The sequence below is a fragment of the Scyliorhinus canicula genome, chromosome 14, assembly GCF_902713615.1.
Source record: "Scyliorhinus canicula chromosome 14, sScyCan1.1, whole genome shotgun sequence".
In the NCBI taxonomy this organism is placed as follows: domain Eukaryota; kingdom Metazoa; phylum Chordata; class Chondrichthyes; order Carcharhiniformes; family Scyliorhinidae; genus Scyliorhinus; species Scyliorhinus canicula.
In genome coordinates, this window is record NC_052159.1 from 84,635,552 (window position 1) to 84,653,789 (window position 18,238).

Consider the following 18,238-nt stretch of genomic DNA (forward strand, 5'->3'; position numbering starts at 1 on the left):
ACTAAATGAAATCAAGAGGAGAGATGCTTACTACCCCAATATCTTCTTGAACATAGAATACATGGAATCAATACAGTGCAGAAGGAGGCCATTCAGCCCATCAAGTCTGCACCAACCCTCCGAAAGAGCACCCTACCTAGGCCCCCTCCCCCTCCCTATCTCTGCAACCCCACCTAAGCTTTGGACACTAAGAGGCAATCCTCCTAACAGCACATCTTTGGACTGTGGGAGGAAACCGAAGCACCCGGAGGAAATCCACACTGACATGGGGAGAACTCCACAGTCACCCAAGGTTGAAATTGAATCTGGGTCCCTGGTGCTGTGAGGCAGCAGTGCTAACCACTGTGTCACCATGCCAAGCATGTTCATATCTTTCAACAAAATTATTATTTGCATGAATAAAAGCAATGTTTTTGCTTGTCATGTAATTTAGTATGGCTTAAATATACAACGCTATAAGAAGTAGTTTCTTTCATTTTGTTTATTTAAATGGTAATGTGTGCTCCAAATAGCATTTCCTTCACCTTGTTTTTAATTGTAGTTAATGTGTTCCTTTTTTTTAGTGTGAAGTGTTGGCTAAAAGAGAATTCAACCAAAAGATTTCCGCATTCAACATAGGGGTTGCTGAAGCCAAAAAGGAATTGAAGAATTCAAAATGCAAAGAACCTCGTGTAAGACTTGAACAGCAGAAAAATAATCTGTTTTTGAAATTGTTTTTATTTAAATATGTTTGACTCTGATCTGAAAGACTCAAGACTTGAGTCGGAACTTTCCAGCTGTTCACACTGGCAGGATCATCGGGTGCCGCCTACTGTGCACCCCGCCACAGGGTTCCCGGCAGAGAGAGGTGCATTCAATGGGAAACTCCCACATTGACAATGCTGGGACCAGAAGATCCCGCCGGCCAATGGCAGGCCGTCTCCATCACTGCCAAACAAAACATGTAGGTTGCATGGAAATTCCCGCCTTTCATATTTTGATTCATGAAGGTAGTAATTCTGGTAGCACAAGGGCATTATGTCATTGTTGAAGTTCATGACTTGTCTCAAATTCAGGGGGTGGGGCATTAACATAATAAGTGTAAATACCTTAAGCAATTATGATGAATGCAGGTCACCCATTCAGTAGAATAAACAGAATTTCATAGACTTAATGAGCCAAAGAAATATAGATAGAACATAGAACATAGAACGATACAGCGCAGTACAGGCCCTTCAGCCCTCGATGTTGCACCGACATGGAAAAAAACTAAAGGCCATCTAACCTACACTATGCCCTTATCATCCATATGCTTATCCAATAAATTTTTAAATGCCCTCAATGTTGGCGAGTTCACTACTGTTGCAGGTAGGGCATTCCACGGCCTCACCACTCTTTGCGTAAAAAACCCACCTCTGACCTCTGTCCTATATCTATTACCCCTCAATTTAAGGCTATGTCCCCTCGTGCTAGCCACCTCCATCCGCGGGAGAAGGCTCTCGCTGTCCACCCTATCTAACCCTCTGATCATTTTGTATGCCTCTATTAAGTCACCTCTTAACCTTCTTCTCTCTAACGAAAACAACCTCAAGTCCATCAGCCTTTCCTCATAAGATTTTCCCTCCATACCAGGCAACATCCTGGTAAATCTCCTCTGCACCGTTCCAAAGCTTCCACGTCCTTCCTATAATGAGGCGACCAGAACTGTACGCAATACTCCAAATGCGGCCATACTAGAGTTTTGTACAACTGCAACATGACCTCATGGCTCCGGAACTCAATCCCTCTACCAATAAAGGCCAACACACCATAGGCCTTCTTCACAACCCTATCAACCTGGGTGGCAACTTTCAGGGATCTATGTACATGGACACCGAGATCCCTCTGCTCATCCACACTACCAAGAATTTTACCATTAGCCAAATATTCCGCATTCCTGTTATTCTTTCCAAAGTGAATCACCTCACACTTCTCCACATTAAACTCCATTTGCCACCTCTCAGCCCAGCTCTGCAGCTTATCTATGTCCCTCTGTAACCTGCAACATCCTTCCGCACTGTCTACAACTCCACCGACTTTAGTGTCGTCTGCAAATTTACTCACCCATCCTTCTGCGCCCTTCTCTAGGTCATTTATAAAAATAACAAACAGCAACGGCCCCAGAACAGATCCTTGTGGTACACCACTCGTAACTGAACTCCATTCTGAACATTTCCCATCAACTACCACTCTCTGTCTTCTTTCAACTAGCCAATTTCTGATCCACATCTCTAAATCACCCTCAATCCCCAGCCTCCGTATTTTCTGCAATAGCCGACCGTGGGGAACCTTATCAAACGCTTTACTGAAATCCATATACACCACATCAACTGCTCTACCCTCGTCTACCTGTTCAGTCACCTTCTCAAAGAACTCGATAAGGTTTGTGAGGCATGACCTACCCTTCACAAAACCATGCTGACTATCCCTAATCATATTATTCCTATCTAGATGATTATAAATCGTATCTTTTATAATCCTCTCCAAGACTTTACCCACCACAGACGTTAGGCTCACCGGCCTATAGTTACCGGGGTTATCTCTACTCCCCTTCTTGAACAAAGGGACCACATTTGCTATCCTCCAGTCCTCTGGCACTATTCCTGTAGCCAATGATGACCTAAAAATCAAAGCCAAAGGCTCAGCAATCTCTTCCCTGGCTTCCCAGAGAATCCTAGGATAAATCCCATCCGGCCCCGGGAACTTGTCTATTTTCACCTTGTCCAGAATTGCCAACACTTCTTCCCTACGCACCTCAATGCCATCTATTCTAATAGCCTGGGTCTCAGCATTGTCCTCCACAATATTATCTTTTTCTTGAGTGAATACTGACGAAAAGTATTCATTTAGTATCTCGCTTATCTCCTCAGCCTCCACACACAACTTCCCACCACTGTCCTTGACTGGCCCTACTCTTACCCTAGTCATTCTTTTATTCCTGACATACCTATAGAAAGCTTTTGGGTTTTCCTTGATCCTACCTGCCAAAGACTTCTCATGTCCCCTCCCTATAGCGGGGTTCAACTTTTAGAAGAAGCTCCCAGGCCGGGAAGCCCCAAATCAGATGTAATCAATCCCTCCAAGGTAAATTGCTAGTTGAGGCTCACCTGTGGCTGAGAAGAGTGAATATGGCTGCTTTTTGTAAATGTTGCTGCAACAGTGTTTACAATGGCGTATCTGGCAGAATTTCCATAGAGCCCAGGAATACCCAGAATCTTCCGGTTGCGCCTGAAAAGCAGCTCGCCGCGGCGCAGTGTGGCCGATGAAAGCCGGGAGACCCCGCTCCTGGGATCCGACCGGCTCGCAACGTCTCGCGAGATTCAACACAATCTGGCAAGATGTTGCAAGGAGAATCTTGCCCACAATGGGCGGGATCAGATTTTGTCAAATCTGCAAATTAGAGCAAGGCAGTAAGCCACACTCTAATATGCAGATTCCCAAGATACCTGAGGCTTTGGGATTCAGTCCCTTTGCCTCGGGGACCTTAGCCAGCACCGTTTGGTACTGGTCCCCATAAACGGTGCCAAATAGAATGGCACTCATGGGGGTCTTCAAGGGTATCCCTCCCTCCCTCCCAGATTGGGAGGTCGGGGATTTTGTTTGTGGGCATCAGAGATTGGGATGCTATTTAAAAATGGCGTACCAATTCCTTCCTACAATGGGGAGTTCCGGTGAGCAGAGCTCCCCATTGTAAAAAACGGGGCTATGTGTGGCCTCGGCGTTTAGGCCCCTTATTCAACACGAGTTGTATTTCAGTGGCTAAACCCGCTCGCTTGGGGACGTTGTTCCCCTTTGGGAAGGTCGCGCCCAATATCTCTCTCTTTTTATCATAAGCCTGAACTCTGCCCAATTTCTGGGAATGGGAAAGCCTGTACCCATGTGCAGGACACTGCTAAATTTACTGGGGCTTCTTTTGAAAAGATTGAAGTTTTACAGCCAAATGAATTGAGTTCAGCTGTCAATTCAATATGGAAAGATGTGACGAGGACACTCAGGGCCAATTATTCCCCAAAATTTCTGAGCTCATTTGTGGCGGGTTTTTTAGGGAGTTCCCCACCGGCTCTGCCAGCGAGTTGCCCACCGCTATTCAATGACACTTAGTCACTTTTTTGGGCCCTGGGGAGTTTCTCACGGGTTTAGCCCACACTACTGGATCCCATAGCAGGGTGCCCCCAATTGGTGGGTGTGGGATAGTGCCCATGTGTGTGAGGGGTGACATTGCCCATGAGTGGGAAGGACCCACATGCTCACTTAGAGATTGGGGCACCATTTCAAAATGGTGGCCCGATCTCTGAGTTCTTCTCCCAAGTGCGAAAAAAAATTCTTAGGTCGCGATCTTCTGGCCTTGTTATATCAGCCCTAAAGCATAATGAGGCCGGTGAATAGCGAGAGAGGCCTAAAACGGGAACAGCGCCAGGCGCCAAACAGTTTGCGATGCAACCGGCCGGTTCCCATAGGTGAATTCGAAGTCTCGCTGAAGCATGGCGAGAAACCAATAACACCACTTAAGCCTCATTTCCATATAATTAACGAGAGCCACCTGACATTCAAAGGCCTCCTGTCATTCACTGGCCTCCCCAGCAAGTGTTCACCCTGGCGCCGATTGGTGCTCCTTTTTAAAAACGTGAACCTGACAGAAGGGCTTCTGTGGGGAGCCAAGGAAGTCAGTAGCAATCTTTCTCACAGGCAAAGAACTCGGATGTGCTGGGCTTGCCATCCCAGTACTCGACGGGGTTGGGTGATCCTCCGCAGAAGTGGGCCGCCATGGGAGGATGGGGTGGGGGGGGGGGGGGGGGAAGGGCGCCGGGCGCCGGGGTGCAACTGAGGAGGCAATCGCTTGGGGGACCACCGTGCGAACCCTTGGATCCCAACCCCATGCCGGGGGCAACCCCTGTACCTGCCTGTCTGCCCCACCGATCACCCATAACCCCTCCGATTGCTGAGGCCTCTGGCTGCGCAGCTGAAAGCTATTGCTAGTAGGGAATTGGCAATTGTGTTTAAGTGAGCACGTGACACATGCCAAGTGGATTCCCGTGGTTAGGCAGGCCATGTAGCATTTGGGAGTCATTGCTTAGAGTTCCAATCAAACCTTGATGCCTGGACACTGTATGGGGTACGACACCACAGACGCTGCAGTCAACATCCGAACACCCAGAGAATGGGTCACAAATCTCGGGACACGACCATGGCTGGAGGGTGGGTGGGTGCCACGGGGAGGGGGGGTTTGACGGAGAGACAGGCAAAGGGTCGTGGCGTCAGCCCGCATTTGAAGTGAGTTCAAAAAGTTGTTTAATGTGCTGTACAATACCCATTCCAGATAGTGCCACCCCTCCAAGCTCCCTCAGCCCCCAACACCACCCCCTCCCCACACCCTACCTAACCCCTTCCCCCTACTCCAGTGATGCTCAATGTGCCTGGCCCTCCTAGATCTACCACTACGTCTTGGTGTTTCCCCAGGATGCACATCTGAGGTGGGGGCCGCCAGCTACTTACCTCGTCCCATGGCCTTTGATGCTCTGGCGGGTGTCCTCTGGGGGCTCTGAGACTGGAAGGCCCTGGCTCACTTGTCGATGGCACATGCACCGCTGTGCTGCCGTGCCTCATGTGCTAACTGATGCACAATCAATGGACACGAAACGTAGATAAAGTCCAAACGATTGGCTTTAATACACAAGAAGTGTACCCGGCAGCAGACGTACAGAAGAATGCCAGACTGCCGGGGAGCACGGGTTCTTATACCCTGCCTCGTAGGCGGAGCTACCTACCTCTCAGCCAATTGGCTGAGAGGCACATGACATACCTGGGCCAATGGGCAGCGAGTCCTCTGCACCAATGGCAGCTCACACTTCCAGGTACCGTAATACCCCTAGTCATACTACCACACTAACCCCCCAACACGGCTTCATCAGAGGGGTGGAACTCGGGTGTGCTGGTGGCCAATGTCACCGCCCCATGGAACGGGTTGGCACTCAATGTTTTGTGGGGGGCTAACAGGATGGCATCATAGAGCACCCAGCTCTAGTTGCCAATACACCCTGGAGAATCGCCGGGACTGTGGCCGCGCATGCGCACTGCAGCAGCCTGCAGCAACCACGGCGTGTTTCATGGCGGTGGCCGCTCACGTACCCGGCCCACGAAATAGTCCCCTCCTTCGTTTCTTCCAGACCGTACCGTTCTCCCTCTCGACCTGTCCGTTACCTCGGGGGTTGTAACTGGTCGTCCTGCTGGAGGCGATGCCCCTGCTGAGCAGGAATTGACGCAGCTCGTCACTCATAAAGGAGGACCCCCTATTGCTATGAATGTAAGTAGGGAATCCGAACAGGGAGAAGATGGTATGCAGGGCTTTGATGACGGTAGTTGTGGTCATGTCAGGGCAGGGGATGGCGAAGGGAAGCGGGAGTACTCGTCACTCACGTTGAGAAAGTACGTGTTTCGGTTGTTGGAGGGGAGGGGACGCTTGAAGTCAATGCTGAGACGTTCAAAGGGGCGGGAAGCCTTTATAAGGTGCACTTGTTCAGGGTGGTAGAAGTGCGGCTTGCACTCCGTGCCGATGTGGCATTCCCTGGTCATTGTCCTGACCTCCTCGATGGAGTAGGGCAGGTTGCGGGTCTTTATAAAATGGAAAAAGCGGGTGACCCCCGGGTGGCAGAGGTCCGCGTGGAGCGTTCAAAGACGGTCCACTTGTGCGTTGGCACAGGTGCCTCGGGACAGGGCATCGGGAGGCTCGTTTAGCTTCCCAGGACGATACAAGATGTTGTAGTTGTAGGTGGACAGTTCTATCCTCCACCGCAAGATCTTGTCGTTCTTTATCTTGCCCCTCTGTGTGTTGTCGAACATGAAGATCACTGACCGTTGGTCTGTGAGGAGGGTGAACCTCCTGCCGGCCAGATAGTGCCTCCAATGTCGCACAGCTTCTACTATGGCCTGTGCTTCTTTTTCGACCGAGGAGGGGCGGATTTCGGAAGCGTGGAGGGTACGGGAGAAGAAGGCCACGGGTCTGCCCGCTTGATTGAGGGTGGCTGCCAGAGCTACATCGGACGCGTCGCTCTCGACTTGGAAGGGGAGTGACTTGTCGATAGCGCGTATCGTGGCCTTTGCAATGTCTGCTTTGATGCGGCTAAAGGCCTGGCGGGCCTCCATCGACAGGGGGAATGTGGCTAATTGGATGAGTGGATGGGCTTTGTCGGCGTAATTGGGGACCCACTGGGCGTAATAGGAAAAGAAGCCAGGACAGCGCTTGAGGGCTTTGAAGGAGTGGGGGAGGGGGTGCTCCATCAGGGAGAGCATGCGTTCCGGGTCGGGGCCTATTACTCCGTTACGCACTACGTAGTTGAGGATGGCTAGACGGTCAGTGCTAAAGACGCATTTATCCTTGTTGTAGGTCAGATTAAGGAGTTTTGCGGTTCGGAGGAATTTTTGGAGATTGGTGTCGTGGTCCTGCTGGTCGTGGCCGCAGATGGTGACGTTAACGAGATACGGGAAGGTTGCCCATAAACCGTATTGGTCGACCATTCGGTCCATCTCCCTTTGAAAGACCGAGACCCCGTTTGTGACACTGAAGGGAACCCTTAAAAAGTGGTAGAGTCGCCCATGCGCTCCATAGAATTTACAGTGCAGAAGGAGGCCATTCGGCCCATCAAGTCTGCACTGGCTCTTGGAACGAGCACCCTACCCAAGCCCCTACCTCCACCCTATCCCCATAACCCAGAAACCCCACCTAACACTAAGGGGCAATTTGGACCCTGAGGGCAATTTATCATGGCCAATCCACCTAACCTGCACATTGGACTGTGGGAGGAAACCGGAGCACCCGGAGGAAACCCACGCACACACGGGGAGAACATGCAGACTCCACACAGACAGTGACCCAGCGGGGAATCGAACCTGGGACCCTGGCGCTGTGAAGCATTTGTGCTACCACAATGCTACCGTGCTGCCCTAATGAAAGTGGAGAATGTGGGCACGGCGTGTTTCATGGCGGTGGCAGCTCACGTACCCGGCCCGCGAAATAGTCCCCTCCTTCGGCCGGGTCTCGTCCTGGACCACCCCGCCACAGTACCCCCAGCCCTGAATAATGCCCCCCCTGCCCACGGATCAGCCCTTCCCCGACTATGGTGGCACTGGACTAAGTCCGCAGCCGCCATTCCGAGTTCCAGACGAATGAGACCACACGTGTCCTGCGCCGTCAGGAATTGAGGCCGTCGATATGTGGCGCGGCGTACTGTCCGGGTACAACACTTTGAAGGGGGCAGATAATCGCGAAAGCGGCACTACCCTCAATTTTGTCAGGAATTTGGATTATCTGGCCGTTCGCCGAACACAATTGCGGTGTCGACGACCGGAGAATCCAGCCCCATATGTCTCTTTTTTCAGCAATACCCACCTTCCAAATTGGCAAGTGACTATTTGCATCATGCTTATCCGACCGTGGAGCTATGAATAGTGGGAATGATCCTCTTGGCTCCACAACACTACCATGGGTTGCTGTTAGTTTCCTATTTCCTGTTCTCCTCCCCACTTCTGTCTCCCTCACTTCTCTGGTCCTTGGCCATGCAGCACTTAACTGAGTGCCAGAGTAGGCAAATAAATGACTCAAATTCTATGCAACCACTTGAGTAAGCTGCCACTGGAGGTGCAACAGATTACAATTCAGATCATTAGAATGAGGCTCGAGGATCAATGCAGGGCAGTCATAGAATCATATGGGTAATGCAGATAAAAATGGACCATAATGAATTTAGCATTCCCCAGAAGTGCTACAGATTAATATTATCACTGACTGACTTATCACAGTGTGGTTTGGGAAATTTTGTAGAAGTTCTCTGTTCAACATCTTTATTGAAGCATTGATAGCTACCATTCTTCGAAGCTCTTCCTTGCATCTTGAATATCAGCCAAAATCAGACATTGAACTTCATCAACTTAATTTGCTCGAGGCACAGTTGCTAGGCCACCTAGATGCAATTTGCAGGTTTTGAGGCCACCAGTTTAGGCCATCTGCAACATTGGCAGCAGCAATGCTCAAGTAGAATGGGAGACTGGGAGGGAACAGAGGCAGAGGATGCATGCTGGCAGTGGCCTGCAGTTGAACATTATGGTGAGTTGAAATTTAAAATCTTATCTCTTTGTTGTAAACTCCATTGGTCTCTTCTAGGACCACTGGTTAGGCCACAGAAGATCCTGAAAAACTGAAGGAAATAAGGCTTTTCTGCTCACTTCTGTTGGATTTTGTTTTCGGGGTTGAGGAACAGTTATGAAGTCCCTCAGTAGAGTATGTAAGGAGCCTAAGAATAATCTTTATTGGTGTCACAAGTAGTCTTACATTAACACTGCAATGAAGTTACTGTGAAAATCCCCTAGTTGCCTGTTCAGGTACACTGAGGGAGGATTCAGAATGTCCAATTCACCCAACAGCACGTCTTTCAGGACTTGTAGGAGGAAACCGAAGTGCCCAGAAGAAACCCACGCAGACAAGGGGAGAACGTGCAGACTCTGCAGGCAGTGACCCAAGCCGGAATCATACCTGGGTCCCTGGCGCTGTGAAACAATAGTGATAACCACTGTGCTACCTTTTCCAGATGAACCAATACAGCATTGAATGTACTTTAGGCACCATTCAGGTATGGGCATAACATTGTAAGATTTGTAAATTAATGCAGACGCTGTTGGTCGATGATGGTTTACTATAAATGCATTTTGCTTTGTAAACTGAGATTTAAATGCATATATATCATTTAATTATGTGTTGTAACCCTCACGAGAATCACGGTGTGTGGACTGTCAAGTTCCCTGTGACCTTGGAAGAATACCAGCTTCCCATAAGAGGGCGGGGCTTTCCTTTAACAAGGGAAGCCAACCGGACATAAAAACCCCGATGTGGATGTGCGTCGGGAAGGCGGTCCTTCCAGGAGTGGAGTTGATTATTGTAGTTTACCACGTGATCAAAACCTTTGTTAGTTTTCATCGTTTCTTCCTTGTGGTCGCTCTGTCTGGATCTAACACTAGCGATGAGGATAAAGTGGAGCTGCTGATGGGGCCAATTTCTCAGACTTGGTCCACTTTGCACAGGCCTTAGGAGGCCGCTTTACCGATGGCAGACATGCCACTTACAGGGAAGCTGGAAGTTTTTGATACAGGTACGGATGACTGATAATATTTGGAGAGAATGCAATATTTTTTTCGCACCAATGCCATCATTGGGGAGGTGCGGCAGATGGTCATCGTTTTCACCGCTTGTGGAGCTGCCACGTAGAGCGTGATCAAGAACCTGATGTACCCCGAACACCGGACACAGGGGGCTGGATTCTCCATTACTGGGACTATGTCCCCATGCCGGCATCAGAACGGTGGAGTTTCACACCAGAAAAACTGTTGTGAAAGGACCACTAATTCCTCGTCCTGCAGGGGGCTAGCAGGGACCCGGCGTAGATCTTGCATCTTTTGCTGCAGATACAGGCCCCCGCACTTCCGTGTCAGAGGTCGCTCATGCGAATGGCGGCGGCCTCCAGCGGCCGGGCCGTGCTCCATGGCGGACACGGACCGCGGAGCTAGACCCAAGAAAGATACCCCCCAATCGGCCGCCCATCATATTTGTCTCTCGGACTCTCACCGCGATCGAGCAAAATTAGAGTCAGATTGAGAAGGAAGGTTCAGCCATGGTGTTTGCGGTTAAAAAGTTCCATCAATACGTCTACAGGCATGCTTTTGCGGTATTGACGAATCACAAACCCTTGCTGGGGTTGTTCAAAGAGGACAGGGCAATCCCTCTGTCGCGTCCGCATGAATCCAACCATGGGCTTTACTATAGGCAGCTTATGAATATGTGTTGGAACACTGCCCCAGGACGAAGATCCCTCATGCGGACACTTTGAGTCAGCTTCCCTTGCTAACCAGGCTGCTGACGCCTGTTTGCCCCAACAAGATTGTCGCAACTTTACATTTAATTGGCATGTTGCCCATCGCAGCATCCCAAATGCATGCTTGGACCCAGATAGACCCTCAGCTAGCCCATGTTTGGCACATCATTTTGTACAAGGCCTGACACCGCGGCTTTGCCTGACAACCTGAAAGCCATCACGACGAAGATCGCGAAACTCAGTATAGAAGCCTTCCATGAGAGATGGCGTGCCATGGTCCCATTTTGGGGGAATTTCCGTAACGATGACCCCGGGGTATCTAAAATGAAAATGATGTATGGTGCCCAGGTGTCGACACAGAAATCGAGAAACTCACCCTGCAGTGTGGCCTGTGCCAGGAGCACCAGAAGCGTCCACCGGCAGCGCGCCTCTGTCCTTGGGAGTGGCCAAGGTGACCTTGGTCTCGGCTTCGCATCGATTTTGCCAGCCCATTCTGGGGATTGATGATCCTGATTGACACCCACTCAAAATGGATGGACGTTCACTGAATGCTTTTGACAATCTCCAAGGCCACAATTGAAAGGCTCCGACAGACGTTTAGCAGGTCCTTGTCTCACCAGCACAAAATTTTAGACCTTACGTACAAATGGGATTCACCACATCTGCACTGCACCATACCACCCAGCATCACATGGGTTGGCCGAGCGAGCGGTTCAGACATTCAAACGGCGAGGGGTGGGGGTGGGGTGAGTGCGGAAACAGACCACGGATTCCATCAAGATGCACCTGGCCTGTTTCCTCCTCTGTTACAGGACTACGCTGCACATCACCATGGGTGTGGCACCATCAGAGCTGCTCATGGGGTGGCGCTTATGCACACGCTTGAGCCTCGTGTTGCGGACATGGTGGGGTGATCCGAAATGGGCAGAAACGGTCAGAATTGAATTCTGGCAGGCATACACCCTGTGGCGTTTTTTACCTGGGGATGTGGTGCATGTCCAAACTTTCAGCATCAGAGTAATATGGGTTTCGGGCATTGTAATTAAGCAGATGGGGTAAGTGTCTTACAGAGTTCATGTGCAGGATAGAGAATTGAATCGGCATGTTTATCACCCCCACAGCCACTCTCCGGCATTGTTCGACCACTATTCGGATGAATCGGCATCGTTGTTGCCATCTCTACCACCGTGGACATCGGGACCGCCACCATGGGTCCAAGAACCACAGGACACTGAAATGTTTGATGCGGAGGACTCAGATTTCAACTCCGATATGGAGACCAACTATCTGTAGAAAAGGCTGATATGAACCAACCAATACTTTCTCCAGAGGGGACAATGGCCTGGAAGCATTGTTTGATGTGAAGCCAGGAGTCTCCTGGAAAAGCTGTGAATAAGATATTGCTAACTGCAAGGAAGTGGTATTTACTGCATATTTCATATTTGGTCCCGATATAAATAAACAGTAACTGTGTTTAAATGTACAAAACTGGTGACTGTAAGTATTGGACAGCCAAGGACCAAAGATTTTAGATATTTTTATAAGAATTATTGGTTAATTCACTTGTGTTATGACTCCGGAACAAGTGAGGTTGTAATTAACTGCACAACTGCCCAGGGTGTCGTAACAACCTTCACCACATGGACTGATTGACATCCAATAACAATCCTGGAACTCTCTTCCTAACAGCACTGTGGGTGTACATACACAACATGGATTGACTGATTTGTGAAAACAATCCTGGAACTCCCTCCCTAACAGCATTGTGAGTGCACCGACACCACATGGACTGACTGATGTCTAATACAATCCTGGAACTCTCTTCCTAACAGCACTGAAGATGTACCTGGACCACATGTGCTGACTGATGTCTAATATCAATCTTGGAACTCTCTTCCTAACAGCACTGTGGGTATGCCTACACCACAGAGAGTGACGACTATCCAATAACAATCCTGGAACTCCCTTCCTAACAGATTTGTGGGTGTAGCTACACCACATACACTGACTGATGGCCAATAACATTCTTGGAACTCCCTTCCTAACAGATTTGTGGGTGTAGCTACACCACATGGACTAACTGATGTCCAATAATAATAATACACAGTAGCACAGTGGTTAGCATTGTTGCTTCACAGCACCAGGTTTCCCGGGTTCGCTTCGCGGCTTGGGTTACTATCTGTGCGGAGTCTGCACGTTCTGCCCGTATCTGTGTGGGTTTCCTCCGGACGCTCTGGTTTCCTCCCACAGTCATGAAAGATGTGCTGTTAGGTGACTTGGACATTCTGAATTCTCCCTCTGTGTACCCGAACAGGTGCTGTAGGGTGGTGACTGGAGGCTTTTCACAGTAACTTCATTGCAGTGTTAATGTAAGCCTACTTGTGTCAATAATAAAGATTAATATTATAACAATTCTAGACTCTCTGCTGACAGCACCGTGAGTGAATCTACACACACGGGCTGACTAATGTCTAATAACAATCCTGTATCCTGTAACAATCCTCTTTATCAGTAGCACATTTCCTGGAATTTGAATATTTGTTTTCATTTCATATTGAACAATTGTGTGTATGTTTTCAGCATTGGCAATGTAATTTGCATTTATTTTTTTAAAGTAATTGTTCAAAAGTAAAAATTACATGACTTACTCCTTAAAAAATTTAAATTATGAAAACTAATAATTCAATACAATGCTGAAATTTTGTTATGTTATGCATAATATATCTGGTAATAATATTGAAGGTTTATTTTTAGAATGGATACATTTTCCAAAGAAGACTCTTGACACCACCAGTCTTTCTTAAGCAACAGCAATATGCGCAATGTCTGACCAGACAGATTCAAGAGAAAAAGCAAAGAGAAGAAAAAAAGAAACAGGATGATGAGTTTTTGGATCGTTTGGAACAAGTGCAGTTGGCTGAAGAGTATGTAATGTTCAATTTGTTGTTGGGATGTGGGCTATATTGCGTAGCAGTATTTATTCTCTCAATTAAATGGCTGGAGTTATGCATTGTTGCTGACAGGTCCACATGTATCAAATTCTCAATTGTACCCTCAAGGCAAATGGCCAAGTGATATTTACAGTGCAGAAGGAGGCATTCTGCCCATCAAGTCTCCACCAGCCCTTGGAAAGAGCACCCCACTCAAGGCCGTGACCCCACCCCATTCCCGTAACCCAATAACCCGACCTAACCTTTTGGACACTAAGGGGCAATTTATCATGGCCAATCCACCTAACCGGCACATCTTTGGACTGTGGGAGGAAACCAGAGCATTCGGAGGAAACCCACTCAGACACGGAGAGAAAGTGCAAACTCCACACAGACACCTGAGGCCAGAAGTGAACCTGGGACCCTGGAGCTGTGAGGCAGCAGTGCTAACCACTGTGCCACCATGCCGCCCCATATAGTTTGTCATAGTGATCTTGATACAGTTTAGTGACTTGCTAGACCACTTTAAAGGGCAGTTGAAAATCAACCATTGCTTTGGGTTTAGAATCACATATAGGCCAGGCCCAGTAAGCAAGCTTTATTCACGAAAGAACATTTGCGTCGGTGGTGATGGAGTGAATGATTAAAGTGGTGGATGGGGTGCCGATCAAGCGGGCTGCTTTAGTCTGGTTGGTATTGAGCTTCTTGAGTGTTGGAACGGGACTCACCAAGACAAGTGGCGTGTATTCCATCACAGTCCTGACTTGTGCCTTCTCGATGGTTGACAACCTTTGGGGAGTCAGGAGGTGAGTTATACGCTGCAGAATACGGGCAGCACGGTAGCATTGTGGATAGCACAATTGCTTCACAGTTCCAGGATCCCAGGTTCGATTCCGGCTTGGGTCACTGTCTGTGCGGAGTCTGCACATCCTCCCTGTGTGTGCGTGGGTTTCCTCCGGGTGCTCCGGTTTCCTCCCACAGTCCAAAGATGTGCAGGTTAGGTGGATTGGCCATGATAAATTGCCCTTAGTGTCCAAAATTGCCCTTAGTGTTGGGTGGGGATACTGGGTTATGGGGATAGGGTGGAGGTGTTGACCTTGGGTAGGGTGCTCTTTCCAAGAGCCGGTGCAGACTTGATGGGCCGTTTGGCCTCCTTCTGTACTGTAAATTCTATGATAACCTCTATGAATTCTTAGCCTCTGTTCTGCTCTTGTAACCACAGTATCTATATTGTCACAGATGTGGGAAATGTTCATATTGTCAAATTTACATTTAGTGTTTTTGCTGTGATTACAAAGGGCGCGGATCACTGATTTTTGCAGTGGCAATGTAACCAGGTTTGACAGTTGCCTCTGAAACATCAAACTAGATAGATATAGTTCAGTTTGATTATAAAGAAATATTTCTCTCCTAAATGGTGTCTCAAGATAAGCAAGTCAAACTGTTTTTGGAATTGTTTTTATTTAAATATGTTTGACTCTGATCTTAAAGACTCACAAGACTTGGGTTGGAACTTTCCAGCCGTTCACACTGGCGGGAATGTCGGGTCCCACCTACTGTGCACGCCGCCACAGCGTTCCGGGCGGAGAAAGGTGCATTTAATGGGAAACTCCCACATTGACAATGCTGGGACCAGAAGATCCCGCCGGCCAATGGCAGGCCGTCTCCATCACCGTAAAACAAAATCCCGCCGAGTGTCACATGTAGGCAACCGTCCTGCACTGGCCATTAATTCCACATGTTACCACCTTTTCTGGCTATACTCCTTCTGAACTACGTATGTCCTTAGCTCTCACCATTACGGTAGCACAGTGGATAGCACTGGCGCTTCCCAACTCCTGGGTCCCAGATTCGATTCCCGGCTTGACTCACTGTCTGTGTGGAGTCTGCACATTCTCCCTGTGTCTGCGTGGGTTTCTTCCAGGTGCTCCGGTTTCCTCTCACCAAGTCCCTAAAAACGTGCTTTGTTAGGTAATTTGGACATTCTGAATTCTCCCTCTGTGTACCTGAACAGGCGCCGGAATGTGGCGACTAGGGGCTTTTCACAGTAACTTCATTGCAGTGTTAATGTAAGCCTACTTGTGACAATAAAGATTATTGAAATTGATTGTCATACATGTCACACATGTCCTGGTAATATGCTCAAAAGATATTTTGATAGGGAAGAAAAGCAGGAGGATATATTAGTAGTTACAACTCAGGGGGAAGAGATAAATCCAGAGGATTCTGAATTATACATTCTTCAAATTAGATTGGATACTGGGGAAGTAATACAAAATTGGGATAAATTACTGAGTTACCTTCCAGAGGAAAATCAGAGACACCTGAAAGAGCTATTACAATCACATAGAGATATATGTCTGAACAAACTAGGAAGTACGAAGGTGATCATACGTGATGTAGATCTATTCCAATTAAGGAACATCTATAGAGACTGAATTGACTCAGCTACAGCCAATCACCACTTCCGGAATTCTGGACCTTTTCATATTTTCACTGCTGATTGGTCAAGCACTTCAGAAGGTTCTGGAGAACAGGCAAACACCATTTTGTAAAGTAGTTTCAGTTTTGGGGCTTGTACCTAGAAGGCAGCACAAAGCAGACCTCTCTCTCAGCTCTCAGCTTGGTGATTTAAACTGGTTCCCGTCAGGCCTGTGCAAGTCCCTCCTGTTTAAAAGCCTGCAGGCAGTAGTCATGTCTATGGAGAATTTTAAATCTCTGTTTGAGAGGGCTTGTGATGTAAAACACTTTATATCAGCTAAGGCTGGCAATTAAAGTATCCTGTGAATGTTCCACTTCTGAGTAAAAGGCTGGGAACTGAAACTGACTTTTCTCAACTGATGGCCTGTGATTAAAGACCTTGGGTGGGATTCTCCCGCAATCGGCGGGATGGCCCGATGCCGGCGCCAAGAACGGCACAAACCACTCCGGCGTCGGGCCAACCGGAAATTCAGGAAACCTCCGACCCGGAAGGGGCTAGCAGCGGGTGATGCCAATCGTGACAGCATCACAGACGCCCACGCCGTCGTTGACGCCGCGTGGCATTGCAGCACAAAAGACGCCACTGCCGGAGACTCGGCAAAATGGCCACCCGCCGCGCAGCGCCGAGGTTCCAGGAGTGGGACATCGAGGCGCTCCTGGACGCAGTGGAGCAGAGGAGAGGGAGGCGCTGTACCCCGGACACGGCCGCAGGGTCGCACCACGCCTCAGCCAGCGCCTGTGGAGGGAGGTGGCAGAGGCTGTCAGCGCATGGCCATAACAGCCAGGACAAGCATCCAGTGCCACAAGAAGGTCAATGACCTAGGCAGGGCAGCCAGGGTGAGTACCCCCCCCCATTCTCCCCCACTCTCAAGGATGGGCGGCACAGCCCTAGCTGAAACCGACATGGCTGCACCCACCCATGCAGGCTGCATTGGGGAAGAAGCTGTTTTTGAGTCTGTTCGTGCGTGTTCTCAGACCTCTGTATCTCCTGCCTGATGTAAGAAGTTGGAAGAGTGACTGACAGCCTCGGGTGCTGGATCCGTTCGCAGCCCCGTCTCATAGAGAGGCCCGGGGGCCATCGTGCGCCCCGAGGTAGGAGGAGGTGCTGGGGCCCATTCTGGGTCCCCCTGTAGGGGAGGTCCCGGAACACCGCGACACCTCGGACTCCCCGCCCTACCCTCCCAGGTGCATCTGGTGGGCAACGGGCAGGACAGGCTGGCAGCTCGCCATCCCAGTCGCCCGACCCGCAGCCTGGCCCATCTAGGCCGGGCCTCCCCAGGAAATGGCTGCCAAAGGGGTCCCTAGTCACAGGGCAGGAATCACAGGAGTCCATCTCCAGTTCTGCTGTATCGTCTAGGGAACCACCTAGGCGTAGTCATAGGGCCCGGAAGGCCAAAAAACTTAGACACTGAGTAAGTTGGCATGGGTGCAGGGCACAGATTAGTTATAGGGGCTAGGGCACGTGTATGAACTGTTTGTCATTAAAATCACTTTCACACCTACAGAAACTGCCTCTGTGCTCTTTCCGGTGCGTGCGGGGGTGGGGTGTGAGATGGATGCCAGGGTGTGAGGGGTGATAGGACGTCGAGGTCAGGTGAGTGTGCTCCCCCTCCCTCCCCGGGTCATCCTCGCCAACCCCCGGGCAGACGACGGGACCATGCGCTGCAGTGTCACAGCCGCATGCAGGGACATGCAGAGTGGTTAAGGAATACCAAAGTAGGAGGAGATGTAGTTTTGGGGAACGATTGAGCGGGTGTGAAGGTTGTAGCTTCACTCATGGATATAGAGAATCCAAAGGAAGTTCTGTAGTTAGCACCTGAAATGCTGACCGCTGGGCATGTGGGAGCTAGGAAAACTAATTGGGCAGTAAGGATTTGGACAGAGATGTTGATAACTGTTGAGCATGCTTCAAGTGATCATGGTGGTGAACCAGGTCCTGAGCATTTTCAGGCC

General features: G+C 49.4%; 1 protein-coding gene across 4 annotated transcripts in view; it reads left to right on the forward strand.

The window, feature by feature from the left end:
- LOC119977907 (coiled-coil domain-containing protein 81-like) overlaps positions 1–18,238 on the forward strand; it is a 233,297-nt gene that overhangs the window by 170,602 nt on the left and 44,457 nt on the right. For all 4 annotated transcript variants that reach the window (XM_038819217.1, XM_038819218.1, XM_038819215.1 and 1 more), the window contains 2 exons: positions 564–671; positions 13,629–13,798. In XM_038819217.1, coding sequence (XP_038675145.1) covers positions 564–671; positions 13,629–13,798 — 278 coding nt within the window. The remainder of the gene's footprint in view (positions 1–563; positions 672–13,628; positions 13,799–18,238) is intronic.